Source organism: Polypterus senegalus, chromosome 6 (assembly GCF_016835505.1).
Source record: "Polypterus senegalus isolate Bchr_013 chromosome 6, ASM1683550v1, whole genome shotgun sequence".
In the NCBI taxonomy this organism is placed as follows: Eukaryota; Metazoa; Chordata; class Cladistia; order Polypteriformes; family Polypteridae; genus Polypterus; species Polypterus senegalus.
In genome coordinates, this window is record NC_053159.1 from 169,286,834 (window position 1) to 169,312,434 (window position 25,601).

Here is a 25,601-nt window from a genome sequence, read left to right on the forward strand (position 1 = left end):
CGCGTGGATGACCTCCTCAGGAGACTTGGACAAGCTGAATATTTGACCACGCTTGACATGACAAAGGGGTACTGGCAGATTCCTTTAACAGACTCCGCAAAGGTCAAGACCGCGTTTAGCACTCCTAGCGGACACTGGCAGTATTGTGTTCTTCCATTCGGGTTACACGGGGCTCCTGCGAATTTTCAGCATCTGGAGGACAAAGTGCTCCAACCCCATAACGCGTATAGTGCTGCCTATCTGGATGACGTCGTCATCTATTTCAGCACATGGAAGGAACACGTACAGCAGGTCACTGCGGTATTGCGGACACTAGGAGAAGCTGGGCTTTGTATTAATCCCAAGAAATGTTTCTTTGGATTGAAAGAGGCTAAATATTTGGGCTACCTGGTAGGTCGGGGTACCGTGAAACCACAGTGTTCAAAAATAGATGCCATTGTTAAACCAAGAGGCAAGTATAAGTATAAGTGAATATAGCACCGTAGTGAGATTTCTTTGGGCAAAAGAAGTGAAACCTACTCTATTGGAAAGAGAGAGACAGAGAGAGATTTAGTTGGTCCTACCTCCTCAGTAGTGTTGATCAGTGATTTAAACTAAAGCATTATTTACAGCGACTCACAAACTCTGTAGGACTTAGCTATTGATCGAAAAGATAAGTAAATAATGTAGGTTCTCAAAATGTTATTTTATGAAACATATACAACATAAATAACAAGTTATCTCTGCTTGTCGCCAAATGTGTAGGTCGACTGAAATATTGATTGCTATTTACAAGATGTTTCTATATTTTTGATATAAGAAAAAGAGCAAAGCATCAGCACAGAGTTTGGGGAACCTTCAGTGCAACTTTTTCTTTCAAAAAAATAAAACGAGCCAGTGCATAGTTTCAATCATGACATGCCACTTTGAATTTACTGTCTTTAAAAATCCCTACATATTTTTTTCTGACTTGACTACAATTTCGGCATTTGTTTTGACGAAATATATGATTGCGAGTCTCTGATTGTGTTCTTTCTTCTTTGATCTCACAGAGGGACTGGAAAACTTTTTGGCCACAATAATCAGTCCAGTATAGTTGGCAGATGTTTTCCTAGCCCCCAGGGACACTTTAAAGATGACTGCACCATTATAATCCAGTCAAATCTAGTTCAGTTAGTCCTTGCCCCTTTGACTTCAATGCATTTTGCTGACTTCAGCGAGATTCGCAAACACTTCCGTGATTTCTTCAAACTCGAGGCAAAGCGAACAACGTGGGGTTAAGTCATCACTACTCCCGAGTTTTTCCTTGTATTTTCGTGCTTATACCACTTTCACTTTTGATTTTTTTCTGTCCTCATGGACAAGGCTGCAGTGCAACATATATACATATACAAAGGTCAAGTGTAAGACTGATTAAAAAAAAACTATACTATAAATATAAACAATAAATGGGTAAGTGAATAGATAGTATATACAAACAAACACAAACATATACAGTACACACATTTTTTTTAATGGAAAATTAAAAAAGTGTTACCTGCTCAAACGTCCTAGTACTTGAAATAGACTGGTTAAAATCCTTGGAATGTTCTTTCAGTTCTTTTGTCGTACTGCTTTGTGTGAGTGATGCATTTGAAAGTTTTTGGAAAGACTGAGAATTAAAATTAGACCCTTTGTTTAAAGATTGTGAACGTTTTACAGCTGAAGATACAGCAAGAGCAAAAGGAGATGGAGACGTACGAGTGGATGTTTTTGAGCCTGTGAAGCTTCGAAATTTTTGGAAAATTGGAACAGAAGCGTCTTTATATGGATAACTCAGAGGCCTTGAAAATTTAGAAACTGGTTGATCACTCCTATTTAAATCTGGCGGACTTTGGTAAATAGTAGATACTTCAGGAACAGCAGGCAACAAGGTAGGCAGTGGAGGTGAACCACACTCAGTTTCAGTAATTAGTTCATCTGTCTTGTCATCCCCAGCATCCTTCTCATTAGCAGCAGAGACTGCACAGTTATTAGGGGATTTAGCAGCTGCAGAGGTCACATAATATCCAGGAGGTTTTTTTTGCAATGATAAACGAAAAGAACCAGGCTTTGGTTTAACAGCAGGTGGCACCTTCTTCTGATTTATATCTAAAGGTGAAGAAGGGTGGTCATCAAGTTCAGATGGAGAAGAAAGCTGGCTATCAAAACCAGCCTTCTCTTTTTCTGTGCTACATTCTTGTGCTGGCTGGGTAGTTGCATAAATAACATTTTCAGTAGTCTCAGAGACCTCACTATGTTGCATCATTTGCGATTCATTTACAGTGGGACCAAGTGCTGTTTGTAAATATTGTTGAGGGTCACTCTCATATCTCATAGCCTGAACAGGCACAATAGATGTCTCTTCTTCCTCTGGGGTTTTGCTTGGGGATTCCAGTGTAACCTCGACTTCAAAGAATCGTAGTTTCTCCAAAGATTTCTGAGGAACAATTTTGTAAGTTGTCATTCCAATCTTTGGAATATAATCACGGGTAACCTCATTAGAAGGCTTTGGTTTTGATTCAGAGTCCCTTTTATATACAGGGGGACTTGCTGCTATATTTTGGAATTCATCATTCTCAGAAGACTGAGCTAAAACACATTCGATGACCATTTTCTCAGTAGAAGTTGCAATTTCCCTAACTGGTCCTTCCTGTTTACAGGGACTCGCATTGCTACAGGGCAAACATTGCTCATTTTCTAAAGAATTTATTAAATGACGCTTCATTAAACTCTGTTCCAGTAGAGGTGAGGCATGGCTGCATCCATTCAATTCAACAGTTTTATTTACCTCTTCAACACTAATGTCAACAGATGCCTGAATGGCTGCATCTTGCATTTTCTTTTGGAAAACAGTAGGCTTTGCGTCTTGGTCCGGAGTTACCTGTTGTTCATCTGGTTTGCTCTGTAAAACTACAGAAGTTTTAACACATTCGTTTATGCTTTTATTTTCTAATACAGATGCAAAAACAATTTCTTCATTTTCTGTGCAGGTTTCTTCATTTTTAAATATAACTTTTCTATCATCTTTCAAGTTGTCATTTCCTGAAATAGAGTGGAAAATTAAAATTAGGGATTTTTTTTCCAACAATTTAGCCAGAAAAAATGTCTATCCATAATGAAGTTCCAAATTAGAGAATTTCAAGATTTGAAGCGAAATGTCAATTAGCACTAGAACAGACATGAATTTTCTCAGCACTAAACTACAACTTTCCTCCTCTCCCATCAGCAACACAAACATATTGATTATTTTGATATTTTTGGAAAGAAGTCACAATAGTTTCCAAAATACTTTGAGCTACTTTGTACTTTCAACTTCATTTAATGTAGGAAATCGTTTATAGAACACCACATTTTTTAGAACATGTTTTATGTCAATTTATTATTTCAGTTTAGTTCTTTAACAAGATAAATCTATAAAGTGAATGAAAATTACAATAAAAACAGTGATAGACTCCAGCCACAGAGCATACACTGTGCGGTATTCAAAACGTCATGCTAATAAATGACACCAATGCCTACAAGCAAATCTATATAATAAAAGCCCAGCGCGGTGTCCGTGTCAGCGTCCGGGTCCACGTTCCTTTTGGCTGTATAGCCGCCCCGTAGAAAAGCCCCAGTCCATCCCCTCTCAGAATTCCTGCTTACCCCCCTCCGTTTTTTCCCCTTTGCTTTTATTTTTCCTGTTCCCGAAAATCTTTTCAAAACAAAAGTAAAGAAATAGACAGAGCGTCACATTAACATCTTCTCCCCTCGGCCTATTAAATAATCAATAAAATGAAAAAAAAAATCACGAAAGAAACAGAAACCACAACCTACCCTTACAGCATCCACCGCGCTTCTGGCGTTACAGCCAAACACGTGGTGTATGCAGGTTATGAGGTGTGACGCTAATTAACGCCCGTACTACAACAGATTATATTTTTCATATACTATTAATTATTTACAGGGATCAACTCTTTTGGGGAAGTTCATAACAAAAACAAAAAAAAATTATAAATAACATGTGCACTTGAGTATTTCGAGCCCCGCGTCCGAGTCGGATGGTTCCCCTGGTCAACAATTCGTGTGTTTCACTATGCCCACTATGCCTTTCCGTCTTCAGCTACCCATGTGCACTTGTATGGAGGAGATCTTACGGAACAATGCCGAAACAAAATGCAACTAAACCTGCTGCTGCGAGAGAGGACACATTACAGCGTGATCATGAAGCAAAGAGGCAAAGGCGCGACAGTCGCTCGCAAGAAACGGACACTCAGCATTCACACAGATTAGCTCAACGATGCGTCTCTGTCGCACAACGAAAGGCAACTGAAACCCCTACAGAGAGAGAAGACAGATTATGCCGTGATCGCAAAAGAAAAAGGCAAAAGCGTGCCAATGAGACACCCGACGAGAGGTCCTTACGATTGAGTCCTTCAACTGTGGTCATCCAACGCGCAGCATAGCGCGCGCCAAGTTGCTAGTATTTGAATAAAACACCTTCACAGCAAAAGTAATCCCATTGAAGTAAAAGTCAATCAGTTAATGGCACTATAATAACAGCATGCTAAAAGAAAGTCTTCGGCCGCTACACAAAAGACAATGCACCCTGCATACTTTGAACAGCACAGATTAATTTGCCTTTACAGTTTAAGTCTACACTTTAGGATTTCTAACAATGTTTCTATGTTTAGCATATAGTTTAAAAGGGACAACTTTATTAGCAAATGATTTGTACAGAACAAATTTGAGTATTACTTTATTAACCTGTTTCCTCACAGAGACCAAATAATTGTATCATCAATATATAATGTGAATACTTATCAGGGTTGTGCATCCATACTGCAATAGACTATTTTAGTAACAAATAAATCTCATACTTTACCCAAAAATACTAGTAGTATGCCTACTTTATGATTCACTTAGTATATTTTCCAAGATTTTTCTTTTACATCACAATATTCAAATGTGTATTTTCTGTAAAACAGATATTGTCACCTCCACTTTTAAACCGAAAGATCATACCATATCATGCATTCTTTCATTAAAGCATGAATTTTATACTATAACAGTACACTAATTAGAGTTTGGTCATACTAAGTAGTGACAAGGTTAGAAGAGTATAAATTGTTAACAAAAAATTCAGGTCTAAACAAACACACATAGTAGTCATTGACTATTCTTTGATAAGTATATTTAAAAACAGATTGACTAAGCAAGTCATATTCTGCAGCTAATACAGGTATCTTTTTTCGCCACAAATATACATAAGTAACTGTTCAAAATGAAACCCTAACAATTACATTCAAGTCTTAAAAGTAGCCTATTGCCATTTTAAAGGACTTACCTTTGGGCTGAAATGTAACAGCATTAGAACGTCCAGAAGTTTCCATCACTTGCTTATTTACCTCCCCATTGGCCACAATTCTGTCAAAAGAAGGCACTTTGTTTGCATATTACAGTTTTATGATAAAAATACTCAGTTTTAGTCCTGGATAAACTATTGCATCTTTCAAATTCTGTAGCAGCCAATTTATCAGAACAAGTATTGCTTTTATTTCTACAGTAGGGTGAACATTTTATGAACACATTTAAAGCATTGCTGTCGCCTATAAAACAGAATATTTATTTATTCAAATATGGTCTTTTTTTATCACTCTGCATTTTCATTTAATGCGTCTAACTTTCAAGTCTGTGGGAAATTAAATGCTGCAATGTGTATAAATATAGACCAAATTTTAAAAACATACAAGCATGTATCTTGCCATCTTAGCTTTTTATGCACAAGTTCATTAATTTCCCTCCAATTGCATTTAAATGATATAACTGTTAAAGGAGTATTTACCCTTAAATTCAAAACTGTATTTTTTCTCATAATGATAAATGTGTTTAAGCATGAGTAAAATACAGTTTTCATTGTAGCCTTTAATTTTTCCTTATTTTGTGCCCGAGGCTTGCTTGAAATGTGTACACAGTATATACATGTAGCTGGACAAAATGAACAGTGTGGAAACATGTGCATATACCCTTCAAAGTCATTTGGTGATGCAAACCCAGGAGACGTGGTGTAAATTAATAAAATTACTGCTAATAAAATTAGAAGTTTAGGAAATATTTCAAATGCAACTAATTCTTGCTTTTTGTCTATGCTCATATCTTTTGGTGTATGGCAATGCGGGGAAATTGTCAAGGGCATCGTTTTGAAAACCTGTACTAAAGCAAACTAATCAATGTTGGTTTATAATTTTACATTTTTATTGTTACATTAGGTCACACAAAACACTGAGCCTATGCTTGAATAGTACTAAAGTACAAAAACTTCAAGAAGAATGAGATATTTCTCATTATTTTGGTCGGTGTATTTTTGCCTTACAACTTTGGACCCTAAATCAAATTTCCAGAATGAATAGCTATTGTATGCAACATACCCTATGCTCTTTCCTATGAATATACAGTATATTATGGCTTTATTTTTTGAGTTAAGCATGTTTGTTTTACAGCATACTCACATTTCAGGAAAGCCAGCACTACTTTATTTTAGCGGCTCTATTTTCTGCCATATATTATTGCTAATTTTATTAAACAAAATGTCCAAACTATCTGTAGTCATACTCATTCCAGGCCTCAGGTTTAGAACCCTGCCAAGTACAGATTTAAAAATGTAGAAAATCAACAGAAATAGTCTACCTCTGCATTGTCCTTTTTTGTACACATAGCTCTAAATAATGCTTATGGTATAAAACCACTTAGCTTTATATGGGGATTTTACCATTCTAACAACCAAAGTCTCACTGCAGGTGGACAAATTTCATTTTAAACCACTTAAAACACATGTTCAAAATAAAGACACATGCTACAAATTTCAAGAACAGTTATTTTAAAGGAAAAAATGTGAAATAAGCAGCGCTGCTAATCCAGGAGAAAATGCTTAAACACAACAAATTCATTATGTATGTATTCACAAACTGACTGATACTTTTGTTTTTCTCTAATCTATTTATATATTACATCAAAAAATATAAAAACAAACGCACATACACATGACTCATTTTAGCAAAAGAATTAAATTTTAAAGTATTAGAAGTTAACAGCTGATCCCTATATTACCAGTTGTTTGGATGGCATTAAGATACAGAATTAAAAAACACAAAAGACTATTTAAGTAGGTTATTAACAAAAATAATGAATGTTAAATTGCAGCCTGCATTTCTTAGTGCTAATAGAATAATGGGCATAGAGTTCATACTTATTATCTGTGGTCATGCCATCAACATTCTCCTTTTCGAAACTTTGAGACACAGCTGGTAAACATTGAACGTCAGCATTTTGAGGCACAGCAGCTTTCCCAGAGGTGTAATCGGACTCCACAGAGGTGCAGAGACATGGTGCCTCTGATGGTATGTTTACAGTGGTACTTTCATCATGACAGTCTAAAGCATTGGTGTTTTCATTTCTCTCTGAAGAACTTAATTTAAATTGTGTTCCAGCTAAATGATACAAAAAGAAGACGGAGTAAATGGATTATGGTAATTATGTTCTTGTACTTAACTTCAGCTGCCCACAGCATACAATTCATTCATAAATAACCGATCTCTGAACATTTGGAAACAAATTGACAAAGCTAGCATTAATATATTCAATGTTTATTAAAAGCTATAAATACTCATTAAATTTAAGACGAGTATAAAAAATAAAAAAACATGCACTGTCTTTTAGGATATTTGAAATAAAGTTCCTAATTCTTTGTACAGAGCAGCACATTAATAGTAATAGTAACATTTAAGATAACTAATCACTTAGAAAGAATATTGAATTCTTTTTTAGAAAGACTATTGGATTCTTTTTAACCAAAATATGACTATTTTTGAACATACAAAAAAGGTGGTCACTGCCTACCAGCAAAATATATTTTCTTTCTCTTGGCATGCATAATCTGTTTTAACTGAAAATTGATAAGTATAATTTAATTTACACCATGATTAACATGTATGCTGTCATGGACAGAGATTGCTACACAGCTTAAAGGAATCACATAACCAGTGCAGGCTAAATAGCACTCCTCTATACAAAAGTAACTCTTTAATAAGGCATTGCACCCAGATACAGTATGCATATTCTTTACAAAAGTAGTGAAAATAGCGATCTTAATCAACAAAGCTAAAGCAGAAAAAAGTACAAAGTGAAACAGACAGAAATCAATCAGGCACTAGTTAAATGATAAAACATATATACTAAACATGCAAGGAACAGCAGAATGCTTTAAATGAGGGCAAAATAAAGTTTTGTGAAGATTTTTCTACAATTCTAGAATAGTAAATAACACAGCTTATAAAAATTAGTGGGGCAAGTTGACGGAGTGCAAATTATTACCATGTGAAGCTATAACTAAGCTGGAGGATAAAAAGCTGTTAAATGGCCATGAAATACTAATTGTTCAAAAGTAGTAAGTCTGCTGGTTAAATTATGTATATTAAGCACACACAGAGTATCAAAGTAAAACATGGTTGATAAAGGGGGGGGGGTGGTTAAGGGCTTACTATTATATCATATTTAACATTTAAAAGAAATGTAGGAGTCAAATTCCCAAAATACTTAGCATTTTAAGGAAGGTGGAAGAGTCAGAAAAGGGAGGGAAAGAGAGAAACATCAGCCCCACACTACATATTACAGAATAACAAAGGAAAACTGAGCAAGTCCATAATAGGAAAGACAAAAAGACAAATGTAGAGACGAAAGGCAGAGGCTTTGCAGAAGGTAGATAGGGTGCTTGCTAATCATTCTTTTCCTCCATGAGATTCCACATTATCTGTAAATGGGAACAAATAAAAAAAAAATGGCATATATACTACAGACTTTAAAACCCTAGGAAATAGAGTATATAAGCATAATTTCAGTATATGATGCAGTTAAAGATGTAACAAATATACCCAAACAAAAGAAACTTAATGTTACAGCCAATATGTTTAACAAATAAAGCATGAATTTCTAAAATGTCAAATGCAACTTACCCTTGTTTACTTTGTTTGTGGTAAATCTGCTCTTTTGTTCTCTGTAATGACACTTTCTATGGCACTCAAATATTCATTTTGTATCATCAAAGACTTACCAAAATTACCACTTCAAAGGGTACTTGGATTGACCCTTCAAGTGAATAAAAATTGCAGTCGATACCAAAATACTACAGTTAGTAAATATGCTGATGTTATCACAGAAATTCATTCAGATTTTGTAACATGCATCATCTCCACTTTCTGCATAGTGTGTTTGAAACACACTGGCATCACTATGACGTTAACCATGCCAAGATGCCTTACATTTATTTCTAAAGGCAAATAATAATGTTTGCTCAACTGCTGGCTTTTTGGTTGCAATGAACAAGTGCATACAAAAAAGTTTTAATTTGAATCAAACAATTACAGAATTGGATCAAGCAGAAGTATATCAAGTTGCAAATAAAGTTAAGCTGACAAGTTAAATGTTATAAATATTTAACATCAACAAAAACAAAAAGATTAACTCACTGTCATTGCCACCATTTTCCAAAGGAAGGTCCTGAGCTGATTTACAAGATGGAGGTAGAGGAGCTTTTCTTTTTGTTCGTTTTAAAGAAGACTCTGATGAAGCTGCTCTACTTAATTGTGGAAGTTCCTTTACAAAGGAAAGATAAAATATTTTAAAAACCTGGCAAACATACAGATGAAGTAATTAAACACTTTTCATTTATGATGCTAAGTGGAATAAAAGTATGAGGATGTACTTCTAGGTTTAATTTTTATCATGTTCTTATCATGGCACAGCAATCCATACTGACCCCTACGTTCTCTGCTGTTACTTTACTGGTTGTCTGTGGTGGCGATCTGTGCCGCCACCACCACTTGATCAGGGCACCATGTATTCCCTACATTGATGGATTGAAGGTCAGATATCCACTTGACCATCATCAACAATTCTCCCATGTGAAGCCTGAAAACCATGAGAACTGATTTAGATAATTTATGTTAGGTAGAATGCCCAGTGTGGGCTTAGGCGGTTCTGTGGCCTCAGAACCCCTGCAGATTTTTTTTTTCCTCCAGCCCTCGAGTTTTTTTTTTTGTTTTTTCTGTCCTCCTGGTCATCGGACCACACTATCCTTTTTTACTTTGTATCAGTAAAGAATTCTGACACATGATCCATAATTACAACATAAAAGATCTAGTCCTGTTAAAAATCCAAGAATGTCTGTTAAATACAACTATATAAAAAAATCAATGTGCATAATGCATGTGAAGAACACAAATCTACTGAATAAGAAAATAACCTATAATTGTTGAAAAATGCATATATCGATGGTGGAGTTCCATGTTTGTACTAGCTCTTTCAGGATGCCATACGATGGATTTTTGGAACAATAACCTACTGAGAGTGCTTCTGTGAAATGCACAATTCATCTCTTGGTGAAAAAAAAAACGGCGTACTACCAGCTCTGTGACCCTTCCATCAGTACCCCGAAAGTTGTTGCCAACAATGTAAATTGTGCGTAAAGGTGTGTCAGAAAGGCCATCGTGTACCCTAAGGTACACCAACAGGGTTGCCCATTTGGACCACAGCTCCCTTGCTGCCCTGCAGGAACTGGGAGACCCACCAGAGGGATGCAGTCACTCAAGTGTACTGGGGGAAACACAAGGCCCCAGAAGGCAGTCTTCCTCTGTCCCTCCACTGTGGCAGCAGCACAACCGGAAAAGGCAGCATCATCCATCACTATATATAGGACCTCCTGAGCCAGGTACAGGAGCCTGCATCCCAGGTGGAATGCCAATCCATCCTTGCCCTCCATCACTTGACATCACAAACACACACACACTTACTTTAGATGGCACTGCTTAAATAATATAATTTGCCACATTCCTAGAAAAACTAACTACCTACTGAAAAGTAAATCATGCCCAATACATTCAACCATTTTCTTGACACTACTGTCTATTAGCAAAAATGTCAGATGGCTGAAACACAGTGGTCTTAAAGTCATTTCCCAAACAGCAGCAGTGACAAAGTTTTAATTGCCAAAAATATTTTGATAAGATGCAGATTCTAACTGTTAACAGAATGTGTCAAGTAGTAACAACTTGCTCTTACTCTGCTCATTTTAGATAATAAAATTCTGACCAGGGAACATTGATATTTTTTTGAGCCGTTCAACAAGTTATCATGGCTAAAACAGATTTTCTGACAATCTTTACTCTCCCCCCTTTTAATACTTCTTAAATATTTTACTCAAGCAGCTGCTGGTTAGATGTTCAAAAATTGCTTAGTTTGGCATTTGCAGCTGTTATTTGGCTTAAGATTAAAAACAATACAATCAAGTGACTCACATTAACATGCAAGTAAACTAAAACCAAGTGAAATACTGGTATAGAGTGTGAATACGCTATTGTGTGGCACACAATAATAAAGAAAGTAGAAGTAAGAATGACACGAATGGCAATTTCTGGTACTTATCTATCTATCTATCTGCACATTGATCGGGAGGAAGGAAACAAGTAACAAAAGGAGAAACAGAATGGAACTAAAAGGCTACAGCCACTTTAGTACTGCAGCACTAGTACATCAACAAATTTCACATTTCATATAAAGCTAAGAATGTGCCAAAATAATGACAGGGTGCAGAATAACTTCACAAACACGCATTATGTAGCATTAAAAATGGTCCAATCCTTGTTCACTGGCCATGACAGAAACACAGGAATCAACAGACTTTCAAACCAAAAAAAAAAAAAGAAACCAGGTTTAGATAAGAAGCAACTAAACTGCCTTTGGTTATAATATTAGATCCACACAAAGAGGTGTATAGGAAAATGAGTAAGATTCTTTAAATCTGATGTGCCATTCCATTTTCTTTTAATGGGGAAATAAAAGGTCTCAAAGAAAAAACAGAAGAGCCAGGTACAAAGTTCTTGTATTCTGACTTAGTAAAAAGGACAATAACAGCTGTGACCTTAAAAGAAAAAACAGCAGCCAATTTTGTTTATCTATCTGATGAAACCGGCAACACTGATTAGATAACCATTGGTTTTGTCCACTTTCCTAATGCTGGTGTTAAACTTTACTATAGTTCGATTTTAAAGCAGCTCACCATGTTTAGTTCTGTTTCAGGGACCTTCTGACAATCGTCCATATTAAAACAATAAATGCAAAAAAATGTGGCTTTGTGACTTTTCAGTTTTTCAATCTGCTAATGTGCTCAATAAATAAAAGGACAGCAACTGGCTTTAGTGTTAACTAGTTTGCTTTAATTAAACAAACACATGGCATGGAATCTCATATCATCTACTAGATAATGTTTTTTGTAAGGTTAGTATGAATGGGTGCGTTTGCTATCATGCTCAAAAAAAGGTTAATATGTTACAGCAGTAAAGGAAAACAAAAACACTCCATTATAAATATGTAACACATGAAAACGGTGTAGTAAAAAAGACCTTGTTAAAAAAAATCCTTGTGAAAAACCAGAACCACACAAATGCTCACTGCACTTTGTAGGAAAAACATACTGCATAATGGAGACATTGTGTAAGGCAGCTAAAGATTGGGAATGTAAACCTACCAATATACAGTAAAGATATTTAAAGATTTATATATTGTGTTCCTTTATTTTCCTAAAATGTAATTGGGAGCTATTGAACACAAGTTTGTTCATGTGTTTGAGTCATGTAGGTGCCAAGTCTTCCTACCCAATACAGATTAACAAGCCAATAACAGCACACATTCCAGAAAATTCTACAATATCACTGTATAAGTCCCCAGTGATATTCATTCCTTTCTCTTCATTCAAAGGAATCAGGAGTATTAGCCAAAAAGCCAGAAAGTACGCAATCATAACTTTTTGTTCAGCTCAATAATTTAGAAGTCTAAAGGGCATCCCTCTTAACTGAACCTTCATCACTCACCTGCAGCTACATTGTTTTAGTATTCCTGACTGAAATTCATATGAATATAAAAATCCATATACGTAATTTTTACAACTTCTACACCTCCAAAAACACATCTAAAAACATTAAACAAATAATTGTTTTCTCAAGATCAATGAAGAACTACAGCCAGTGCCAGCAGCACTGTGCAAATGGCAGAAGCCAACTTTAGGCAGAATGTCGGCGTTTTGCATAGCACAGTTACATACACCCATGCACATTTGTAAGGGCACAGACCTTAAATTATAGTGCAGTTATGACTAAATAGTTATTAAACTGCAAGTGGGAAAAGGATATCTCACTCAAAATCTCAGAAAATGAGTGGAAAGTAACAATTCAGAGAATTCACCCAAGCTCCATATGTGCACAGCATACAATTATTCATCTAAAAATTATAAATTATCGAGCACATCTGTCTCGTTTAAAATTTTCCAAAATGTTTTCAGGGCAAGATCCAACCTGCGAACGCTGCAATCAAGTTCCAGCCTCACTGGGTCACATGTTTTGGGCCTGCACCAAATTAACATCATTCTGGACAAAAATTTTTAATAGCCTATCAGACAGCCTGGGTGTCACAATCCCTCCTAACCCATTAACAGCTGTGTTTGGTGGGCTCCAAATGAGATTAAAGTGGAGAAGGACAAACAAACTGTGATTGCCCTTACTACACTATTGGCATGTACACTTATTTTGCTCAACTGGAAGAATCCTAACTCTCCTCTTTTAAGTCAGTGGGTAGCTGATGTTATATACTATTTGAAACTGGAAAAAATCAAATTCTCATTTAGAGGATCTGTGCAGAACTTTTTCAAAACCTGGAAGGATCTGATCAAAAACATTTTAGAATAAGCTTTAAAAGCACTGAGGAAGCAGAGTCTCTCCTAATTTCTTTTCTTTCTCCATTTATCTTTATTCACTTATTAATTAATCTATTTACTTATTTTTACTAGCTTTAAGTTTTACTCTGCTGGCCATGCTCTCTTTCTCAGGGGTGGGGGTTGATTTGTTTTCAATACTATTTTTGTAAAAATTGACCTATTTGTATGGAATGTTGTGTGATTACAGTTATTAAACTGCAACTTCTCTGCAGCTTTGGGATCAAGGTAAGAATCAGCTCAGTGCAGAAGGCCATGCCACCACTCTTATGCTAATCTGTAACAAATCGTATTTGACCTTGTAATTGATTTAACATCAATTCTTTGCACTAGTTCAGTCATTCTTAAGTTCACTTGTGGAAGCATACTGTGGCTGTATGTTTTTATTCCAATCACTTTCACGGTCAGCAAGTCTTTTTACTTATACTTGATCTAATGGTTTAATTGTCTGATGTTTTTTTTTGGTGCACTGGCATGGAACAAAAGAATCACTTGTGTAGAACTGAATGAAATAAGAAGCTATGTAAACATGGCTGTAGAAGCACAGAGTAAATAAATGTGTACTCAGTATTCACATTACACTAAAAACAAACCCATGGCTACATTATGAGCAAATTATAATAACTCAGCATATAACTGACACTATAATTTAAATCGGCAAAGCATCTCAATGACCTGCTATTCATCCTGGTTCACTACAGCCAATGATTTTAGTTTGAGAATTCAACAAAGATTTTAAATTTTGACCGGGCACTTATTTCACAAATTTGATACTTAAAAATAAAAAAAATAAATAAAAAAACGATTAGCCATATCTCCGGTCTGTAAAGCTATGTCAAGCACTTCAAGCCTCTCTCGGCTAAGTTTAACTATGTGACACTGTAAAATGCTATTAGCAGAACATGCACACTATACTAATAATGTAATTGCATTACATTCTATTATTGCTGGCATTTTTGGGTAAGACTCATTGTTATAAAAATATTTATTAAATAAAAAATGTGGTTAATGGTCTCCTTGGAAAAGTAAAATTAAAAAATTTAAAATGCACCAACTTTATAAACAATTACGAAAGACTATGTTCACATAACCAGGCTGAAGTGACTCAAATTGTTTGCCTGAGGTGACACAAATCTGATGATTTCAGTGATGTGTGGGCACAGAAATTTGATTTTATCAAATCAGATTTGATTCTCTTTCATAGGTGGTCCCAAATTTGATATGTATGTGATTTGTGCCCAAGCAAAACATGAATGAGAACAGTCAGACTGGAATTCATGTGGTTTTTTCACCTATACACATGGGTTGAGCGCTATCATTATCAACCAGCACTGGCAGTGTGGTAAAACAACAATGGAGCAGAGCTACAGCTGTGACAACACTCACAGTCCCACCATTGCGGTTTTAATGCCATGAGCCATCTCACAAAATTGAAGTTTGTTTGTTGTTGGTGACACAGAGGATTCTGCACAAACATGTCAATGTGCACATGCATACCGTTTCAGAGGACAGATGCATTCACATTACAGTTAAGATACAGGTCACTTGTACTTCTTAATGTAAACTGTCAAAATAGGAAAATTCAATCTGAGCATAAAACTCAACTGAGTAAATGAGGCTCGTAATAGGAACATACGTTAGTCCCCAAACACACCAAGATATTATACCAAGCAGATAATTTCAAACTTCTTTCCTACTTTTATTCTGCATTTGGAAAAGAATAGTAAAAGATTAACATTTATAAGAAATGTTTAAATATTTGAAATTTTTCCTTAACTTTAACCTTTTCCTACTTTCCTGTTGAGTTTACTCCCTTATTTGTAATTTAGTAATTACAATTAAACAATGATCAGAATAGACACCCAGGAAAATGACATTGAATGGCTACAGCTGCTTTAGTGTCATACCCACCAATGTGCTCATTAGTAAATGGCGTGAACACCTGGAAAGGCAGGGATGAAAACCACGGAGGAAAATAAAAATCTTAAAACCAAACACAAATATTTCTATTTTCCAATTGTTTTGTCTTGTTAGAGTAATATATTGCTCTACTTCCCATTTTGTATTATTAATATAGTGGAACCTCAGTTCACGAACGTCTCGGTACACGTACAACTCGGTTCACGACCAAAAAGTTTGCCAAACTTTTGCCTCGGTTCACGACCACACACTTGGTATACGAACAAGCCAGTTTCCCTTTCGGTTTGTGCACGCCAATGATTTCCGCACGTGTTGCATTGTTCTCAGCCAGACGTGCGTGCTTGCACGTGCATGCTTTCGTTGTGAACTCTTTGTGCTCTATTTCATTTCCCTTCCGGTTCGTACGTGCCGATTACTGTATTTAAGCATGTGTTCAGCCTCTCCCTGTTCATTGTTCTCAGTCAGATGTGCATGCTTTACTTGTGAACTCTTTGTGCTCTACAGTATTTTGTGTGCTTTTGCAGTTAACCATGGCTTCTAAGCAAGTCAAGAGTGGTAAGAAGAAAGTTTTGAAGAAAACTGAAATCGAAGTAAAGAAAGAAATTGATCTTGCCGCCGAGTACAAGAAGTCAAAATCTACGATTTCGAATATTCTAAAGCAGAAAGAATCTATTAAAGCAGCTGATGTTGCAAAAGGAGTTACAGCATTAACCAGGCAGAGGCCTCAAGTGCTGGAAGAGGTGGAAAAACTGTTGCTAGTGTGGCTCAACAAGAAGCAACTTGCAGAGGATAGCATAAGCGAGGCGATGTTATGCGAGAATGCCAGGAAGATTCATGGCGATTTGCTGCAAAACTATCCATCTACGAGTGGCGAAAGTGAGGAATTTAAAGCCAGTAGAGGATGGTTTGAAAAGTTTCACAAGAGAAGTGGCATTCATAGTGTGGTAAGGCATGGAGAGACTGCTAGTTCTGACGCTGAAGCTGCGAAAGAATTTGTGAAAAATTTCACAAAATTAGTGGAGGACAAAGGCTACATCCCGCAACGTCTTCAACTGCGACGAGTCCGGATTGTTCTGGAAGAGGATGCCGAAGAGGACCTACATTACCCAGGAAGAGAAGGCTATGCCCGACCATAAACCAATGAAGGACAGGTTAACCATTTTGCTGCGTGCGAACGCTAGTGGCAATGTAAAAATCAAGCTGCTACTCGTTTACCAATTTGAGAACCCTCGTGCTTTCAAGCAGCACAATGTAAACAAAGCCAGACTGCCCGTGATGTGGAATGGCTGCATGAGGCTTTCGCTCCCGCCATGAAGCGATATCTCAAAGAGAATAACCTGCCTAAAAAATGCCTTCTTCTAATGGACAATGCACCGGCACACCCTCCAAGTCTGATCCACCAGCTAAACAGCTAAAAAAAACAGAAACCCAAGAAATCACAACAGAGAAAACACCTGAAGGAAAACATCACCAGACTCTCCCTCAAAACTGTAACCTTCCCTCCACCCAGTTCCTCCTCATTTCATGCCAGAACTCGACTCAGGCAAGGTTAGTTTTCTTGGTGGTTTATTTTTAGTTTTTATATTACGAATTTTTCAAATGTTCATTTTTCGGTTCATAACGTGAATTGTTGCAATGTTACTTTTCTCTTTTTTCAAATGTTCCATGTTTTCCCCTGTGCTTAATACTCATTTAAAAAAAAAAAAGTGCTTACAGCAATCGGGTTGTAAGGCTATAGCGTGAACTCCTGCAATGTTACTTTCTTGGTTGCTTGTGGTTGGTTTTTAAATAAAGTTCGGGTTTGTTTAAATGTTCCTTTTTTTCCCCTGTGCATAAAACTCATTTAAAAAAGTGTTTACAGCGATCGGGTCGTAAGGCTATAGCGCAAACTTTTGCAATGTTAGTCTTCTCTGTTGTTCAAGGTTTTCTCAGTGTTATTTAATGTTTTTACATTTAGTTTACTATTACGATGTGCATTCTATGGTGTGATTAACTATATTTGTGCTTAAAAATCTTTAAAAAAATATATTTACATACAGTTTATACGGTCTGGAACGGATTCATTGTATTTAAATACAATCCTATGGGGGAAATTGCTTCGTTTCACGACCAAATTGGAACGAATTATGGTCGTGAACCGAGGTTCCACTGTATGTAGCCTTTGTCAGAACGCCTCAAATCTCCCAGACTTACCACTGTTTATGAGGTATTATAGTATATAACTTTTCCCCAACCATCCCTTCTACATCTATAACCTCAGGCAATTAGGTGTAGTAAAAGAGAAGCAGGAGTTAAGTTATAGTTTAAACAATGTATTATAGATAATATTCAGAAATAATAACAATATGCAAAGTACATTTGAATATTGGCAACCATATAACCTGATTAAATGATGATGTGTAGTTTCAGGCGGTACACAAAATTGTTTGTTACTTAACGTATCATTTGTGGTCGGCTCGCCGCACGCCTGTTTCAATATGGCTGCTGAGCCATGCTCTCCATTGTGTTGTCCTTTCAGTTCATCAGGATGGTGTGAGATGCTTCATCAGATGTTAGTAAGAGAGAGAGTGTGAGGTTAACCAAGCAAATTTTATAGATGTTCTGCCCAACCCCTACAGCTAATAGGGCGTTGTGGTACTTAAAGGCTTCTGATACAAGCCAGTTCCAAACAGCCATACAAGGGGTCCTCGGGTTATGTTGTCTCGACATACATTTCGAGTTTACAACGCTCACTCCCATAAAAACTTAAAAAAAAAAAAAAATCGAGATGTGAGAAGGAATAAAAGGTAAGGATTACTTTTGACACATTTTTTCTGTTACTACAGTACAGTGTACAGTACAGTATATTTATGTACTTTTCCTTTTTCTGTGGCTTATTTGGATTTTTATGTTCTAGATGCAAATGTGTTAGGATAGGTGAGTGATTTAGGTTAGGGTGTGTTTCGGGTTACATCACTGTTGTAGGAACGGAACTGTATCGTAACCCAATGCCTCCCTGTACTTCAGACCAATGGGGGGGATAGAACACCTTCACACCGACCCTCCAAACCAAATGTTAAGGTAAAGCTTGGCAGTTAGGCAGCCTGGCTTTCTTGCAGGGGTTGAAGGGAGAGACTTTAGCAGAGAAACACTTGTCAAACTGGTTTAAGGCACCAACTCTGTCGTAAAAATTCAAAGAGACCAATTCCTGGTGGGGGGAGGGGGGTTGTAAACATGAATGCTTCTCACATAATGGAACACTAATATTACATTGCTTCGCCGAAGTTACAAATAAAGACATACAAAATATTTATCAACTTATATGCAAAATCTCACATCACGACGCCAATACAAAAAGAAAACAGTTTAATAATCAACACCAAAGATGGAAAATGACAGCTTGCTTAATTACTGCAGGAGTCCAAATTAAATACAGAATTCAACTGGAAGAAAACTTCCTGCCATAGTAGCTATTAAGGATTGAATTTGACAGCCTCTGCTCTAGTATGCAGAGGAAACCCACCCAAATGCTGCAAACACACTGAGCTTCAAAATAACCCACTGTCCAACTCCAAATAAATTATTTGATTTAAAAGAAATGTATAGAAAAAATACAAGGTGGTGTTAAATACAATTTTCACCTTTTTAGTTACATTTATTTCTTTGCTCTGCAGATGTTTTTATTCAAAGCAACTTAATAAAGAGGTAAACATAATATTTATATAACATAATATTTCAGATCCACAAACCAGACATCAAATTGTTCATCCTCTTTCTTTGGTAAGCATGAACTGAAAAAGTTGCTGCCTTCTGAGCTATAATTTGGGTAATAGAAATACTGACAGAAACTATAATGATGTTTGACATTTGCAATGCTCCTTTTAACAGCAAACTGCATGACATTTTAGTAGCCACACCATGTCACACAAAGACAGAAGCATTTTTAATGATTTCATCTAACAGAAATCATGGTAAATCTAAAAAATTCTTCCCCCTTTCAAAACAATTAGGTCAATTTTCACAAAATGACTTTACAGTATGCAGTGAAAATTAAAATACCTCAAATTCCTGCATACATTAATCCTTTAACCTTTAATCTGGACCATGTGAAGCTGCATTTTGGATCATGCCTATAACATTTGACTTTGTTAACTCAAGCAGCTTTAATTCTTAACCTGCTGAAATACCATCACACTGTTAACCATGCTTATATTACAACAATTACAGTGTCATAAAAAGGTATTTGCCCCTTTCTGACTTCTCAAATTTTTATGTACTCAAACACCTAATTGTTTCTGATCTCCAAACAAATTTAATATAAAAGATAACCGGAGCAAACAATACACTTTTTTAATGACCATTTGATTTATTGAAGGCAAAAAAAGTTCACTAACACCAATATGAACCACATGAAAAAGTAATTGGCATTGCTCTGGAGAAATTCTGGCCCACTTTGCTCTAGAGCACTGTTTAAAATTCAGCCACACTGGTGGGTTTTTGACAATAAACTCCCCATTTAAAGTCTTGCCACAACATCTGAATGGCGTTCAAGTCAGAGTTTTGATTAGGCCACTCTAAAACTGTATTTTCATTTATTTATTTTTTTTAAGCCATTCAAGGGTGGACTTGCTCTTGTGTCAGATCATTGTCCTGCAGCACACCCAAGTGTGCTTAAGCTTCAGATCACGAACTGATGACAGGACATTCTCCTTCAGTAATTTCTCTTACGGAGCTGAATTTGCACTTCCCTTAATTATGGGATGTTGCCTAGGCCCTGAAGCATCCCCAAATCATTACACTAGTACCATGTTTGAACGTGGATATACCGTTCTTATTGTGGAGAACCGAGTTAGCTTTATGCCAGTTGATGTTGATCCATTTGTACTTTAAAAGAGAGTGCTTTTACTGAAATTCAAGAAATTACATTTGAATTAGAGATCCGGAAATGAAGACGGCCAACTGGTATACGTCCACTTTCTGTTTAGAGAGTAAATATTAAGAAAAGCCAAGCAAAATGACACCTTTTATAGGCTAACTAAAAAGATTACAATATGGAAGCTTTCGAGGCAACTTCTTCATAAAAGGTGTCATTTTGCTTGGCTTTTCTCTACATTCATAATGGCTAATGTGGTACAACACCCTAGTACTACAGACATAAAAGAGTAAAAGTTAATAATTTGGGAGATAAAATTGTGTCTTTGATTAATAAGGGACAAATCAATCAGAAGCATAATTATTTTGGCAATTCAAAATAAAGCAATGTGCTTCACTGACATTTAATAATTTCAACTGCCTGAGCACAAGCAGAGAAATATGTTCAATATTATTTAATGCGACATTAAAAAAATTCAAGATAACTTTATGTACTGTTCACAAACCTTTAACCACTGCTGAAAAGGATGTTTTACTTTATTTGTTTGATTTTTATAAAGCATTTATCTAAGCATTATCACATGCCAAGTGTGAAACTTTTGGCATTTATACATCTCTCTAATCTTTTTAACATCCTGTCGCTTTGCAAACACTAGTATAATTACTAGTATATTTTATCTACATATTTGAAGGCACAAATTGGCAAAACAACTGAAGTTGCTTACTAGTTTGAACACTTTGCTTGCTTTAAAAATTGCAGTGTAATAGTGTACTCTATCAAAGATGTCATGAGTAATAAAAGAGTGAGTGACAAATACATGGTCTTCTAGAAGACTAGTAAAGCAGGGAGTTAAAATACATTATCACAGTGTACGTAAAGTTAAGCATTTCGTACAGAAGAGCATTGGATTCCTGCCCACTGAATCATTCTTGTATAAGTGAGATGGAAGGTGCTAGTGTTGATGGCTTGTCACTTACGTCTGCCTAATGCCACCACATTAAAAACTTTAGCTCCTCATCAGTCTAAACTGGTTATAGTTAGTCATAAAACAGATTTATGGATGGCTGAAGGGGAATCACAGTGGCAAGGCGATTTTCAAAGCATTCTACACTTGATACCATTATGAATAGGAGGGCAATAGTTATAATGCACTCTGTATTCCACATCCGCAATCAATCCTGAATGATGACAGACCACAGCCTACCCTGATGGCATCAGGTACAAATATTAATCCCACTAATCGCACCCCCATAATCTGTCTAAACTTGTCACCATGCGAGAACTGCCAACTAACCTAAAGCAGAAGTCTTTGGGATATAGGAGGAAAACCAGAGTACATGAAGAAAGGTCCATGCAAACAATAGGACAACCGAAAAACTCTTTTTTTTTACTATATGACTAAACATGTTAAGAGAGAACAGCACGGTGGCATAGTGGTAGCACTGCTGCCTTGCAGTTAGGAGACCTGAGTTCGCTTCCCGGGTCCTCCCTGCATGGAGTTTGCATGTTCTCCCCGTGTCTGCGTGGGTTTCCTCCCACCATCCAAAGACATGCAGGTTAGGTGCATTGGCAATCCTAAATTATTGCTAGTGTGTGCTTGGTGTGTGGGTGTGCCCTGCGGTTGGCTGGTGCCCTGCCCGGGGTTTGTTCCTGCCTTGCACCATGTGCTGGCTGGGATTGGCTCCAGTAGACCGCCATAACAGTGTGTTAGGATATAGCGGGTTGGATAATGAATGACTGACTTACATGTTAAGAGACATCACAGTACTAATTCAGAACAACTGCAGATAAACTTGTAATACGTCTAGAATATATTAATGCAGCAAGCTGCTGTTACAAAGTAATATTTAACACATATTTTTGATTGCTGTTAGTACTTATTTGAAAAGAATGCTATAAAATGCTCTCTACAATATTTAAATAGAGTAACTACTAATGCATCATTTTCTCTGAACAAAGTTAATGATATCCAAACAAACAAAAATATACAGGGGGTCCTCAGGTTACAACACAGTTCCGTTCCTACAACAGTGATGTAACCCAAATTTTGGTGTAAGTCGAAACACACCCTAGGTAACACTTACCTATCCTAACACATTTGCAAAATTATAATCTAGAATATAAAAACACATCTAAGCCACAGAAAAAGGAAAAGGACATAAATATACTGTACTGTACACGGTACTGTAGTAACAGAAAAAATGACAAAAAATGTGTAAAAATAAATTCCTTACCTTTATCCCTTCTGATCTCTTTACAATGTCTAATTTCACTTCCATCGTGATGGCTTTCCTCTTCTTCGAAACACTACCATCTGAAGCCTCTGACTTTCGTTTAGGAGCCATGATAAGGGCCAAAAAGTTGCCAAACAAAGCAACACAAATAGAACACTTCCTCCGCGTGCAACCAAACAAGTTTGCCAACTCCCTTGCTGTGTTACTGCGTATCCTTCCACTGCGCTTAACCAAACTAGTTTGCCCACGTAGTCTGTAAGCACGACGCTAATGGCATAAGTTCGAAACACTGCGCACTTTCGCCACCCGCAACCAAACTAGTTCCCAATGATTTTTTAAGTTTTATGGGAGTGAGCGACATTGTAAGTTTGACTCTGTATCTGGACTCACTCACACACTGTGGCATATTTTCACGGCATGCAACAAAACTACTGTAGTTCTTGGGAGAATGAGAATCGACATGTAAGCACATGAACTCCCTCACTCATATGCAGACCCTTCGAGGCTTGCCGACACCAGGTGTGTTGAAACCTCCCAGCACGGAAAAATGGCCGCAACCAAACTAGTTCAGCTAAAAGATATTTTGTCCCTGTAAGTCTGTAAGTATGATGCTAACAGCGTAATCCAAAACACTCACGCTCAATTGATATATTTTTTTGGTTTTTATGGGAATGATGCCTGGCCGATTAATTTATCCCATCAAAAGACAAGAACTTGTCAAACTCGGCACAGTGCGTATGTCATGACATTGTAAGGTTGGACTTTTAAGTTTCGAGGACCCCTGTATTGGGAATGGCACCTATTACAATAAATGCCGTGTTGGGCATTTAGCTCATTAGTTGCGGCAGGCAGACAAGCAAACTGCAAAAATACAAGCGTCCACGTGTTACAAGCAAAGCCTTATCTGTGAAATGAAGCATTTAAGTCAGAATATTCTTTGTGACCGCATAACTTTTCTGGGAACACTTTCTTGTTGTGGAATTGTGCTGCGTGATTTCCTCGCGCGTGGATTTTCTTGTTGTCGCAGAAAAGACACCTGTGAATGAAGTATTGTTGTAAAGAGAACGTGAGTATGTGAATACATGTGAAAGAATGAAGCAATTGCCAAATACTGTGTGTAGAAATGACTGAAACGAGTGAAGGTTGATTGTCTGTTCTCTAGTGAACGAATTTCTGCTTTAGCTAAGTAATTCTACTTGGACATGAAGCAGAGTTTAGAATCTAGAAAAGAAAATAAAAGACGAATAAATTATTTTTATTCAGAGTCTGGGGTGGCAGATGCGTGTTTAATATCTCAGAATAGCTTGTAACATGGTCAGTTAAAGAGAAGAATTTTCAAATCTGAATTTCATGAAAAGTGTTATAAGCATAAAAGTTGTCTATTGAACAAATAATAAATTGCATCAATGTATTAAGTTAATGCTCAGTGTGATCTGTTATAAAATCTTACAGATTTTGTCTTTTAAAAATCTTATACTTGCTTTCCAGAGGGAACGGAGTAAAGAACTAAAGAAAGATTGCAAGTCCAGCTACTCAGATTTGTGACAGCTGTTGAAGGCTCCCATGAATGACCACTGAATACAGTGCAAGCTTAGAGGGAAGTGAACCTCTGCTAAAAGGGACAGTCACCATGTGTAGTGCCTTGAAGCAGTCACACTTTGTTCAGACGGATCTGCAAAGTTACCAATCAAGAGACTTTGTTAACAAACCACTGGGTTGGACAAGGCATATATATATATATATATATAGCAAGTCTAGGAAATACTTGAAACTATTATAAGAAGGGCTCAAAGGTATGAGGATATGCATGATTTATCAATGATGTGAACTTGTAAATTGGTAACTTGGAATAGAACATCTGATAGTGAAGTTGGGGAGGATAACAGATAGTGAATGAACAATTATGCAATAATACTAGTTAAGAACAATTAATAATCATAGCAATGAAGCTAGAATAGCATCTATCCAAGTGTCTTATTTATGTAAGCTAAAAGATATTTTGTCTCATGTGATTCTTGTACGCCGTAATCACTATGGGAGGGATATCGCCTTTTCTGGTATATTATATATTTTAGCTAATGCCTCATTGCATTTGCAAAAGACACCAATAGTCTATTGAAGTAATAAAGTGATCTCTTGGAACTTTGGAACAAAAACAGACTATCCATTGCATATTCCATTCAGCTGTACGGTCTGCAGTTGACATTTCTTTTTCAGTGTGTACATCTGCGTGTGTGTGTGTGTATATATATATATATATATATATATATATATATATATATATATATACACACACACACACACACACACACACGGACAAAATTGTTGGTACCCTTCAGTCAATGAAAGAAAAACTCACAATGGTCACAGAAATAACTTTAATCTGACAAAAGTAATAATAAATAAAAATTCTATGAAATTTAACCAATGAAAGTCAGACATTGATTTTCAACCATGCTTCAACAGAATTATTTAAAAAATAAACTCATGAAACAGGCCTGGACAAAATGATGGTACCCCTAACTTAATATTTTGTTGCACAACCTTTTGAGGCAATCACTGCAATCAAACGATTCCTGTAACTGTCAATTAGACTTCTGCACTTTTCAGCAGGTATTTTGGCCCACTCCTCATGAGCAAACGGCTCCAGTTGTCTCAGGTTTGAAGGGTGCCTTTTCCAGACGGCATGTTTCAGCTCTTTCCAAAGATGCTCAATAGGATTGAGGTCAGGGCTCATAGAAGGCCACTTTAGAATAGTCCAATGTTTTCCTCTTAGCCATTCTTGGGTGTTTTTAGCTGT

The 25,601-nt window shown here is 36.6% G+C and overlaps 1 protein-coding gene across 4 annotated transcripts in view; it reads right to left on the reverse strand.

Annotated features, from left to right (window-relative positions):
• Positions 1 to 25,601, reverse strand: part of cobll1b (cordon-bleu WH2 repeat protein-like 1b) — a 123,215-nt gene that overhangs the window by 17,250 nt on the left and 80,364 nt on the right. For all 4 annotated transcript variants that reach the window (XM_039757517.1, XM_039757514.1, XM_039757515.1 and 1 more), the window contains exons 8-11: positions 9,501 to 9,627; positions 7,226 to 7,466; positions 5,327 to 5,406; positions 1,517 to 3,042 (exon numbers count right to left, since the gene is read on the reverse strand). In XM_039757517.1, coding sequence (XP_039613451.1) covers positions 1,517 to 3,042; positions 5,327 to 5,406; positions 7,226 to 7,466; positions 9,501 to 9,627 — 1,974 coding nt within the window. The remainder of the gene's footprint in view (positions 1 to 1,516; positions 3,043 to 5,326; positions 5,407 to 7,225; positions 7,467 to 9,500; positions 9,628 to 25,601) is intronic.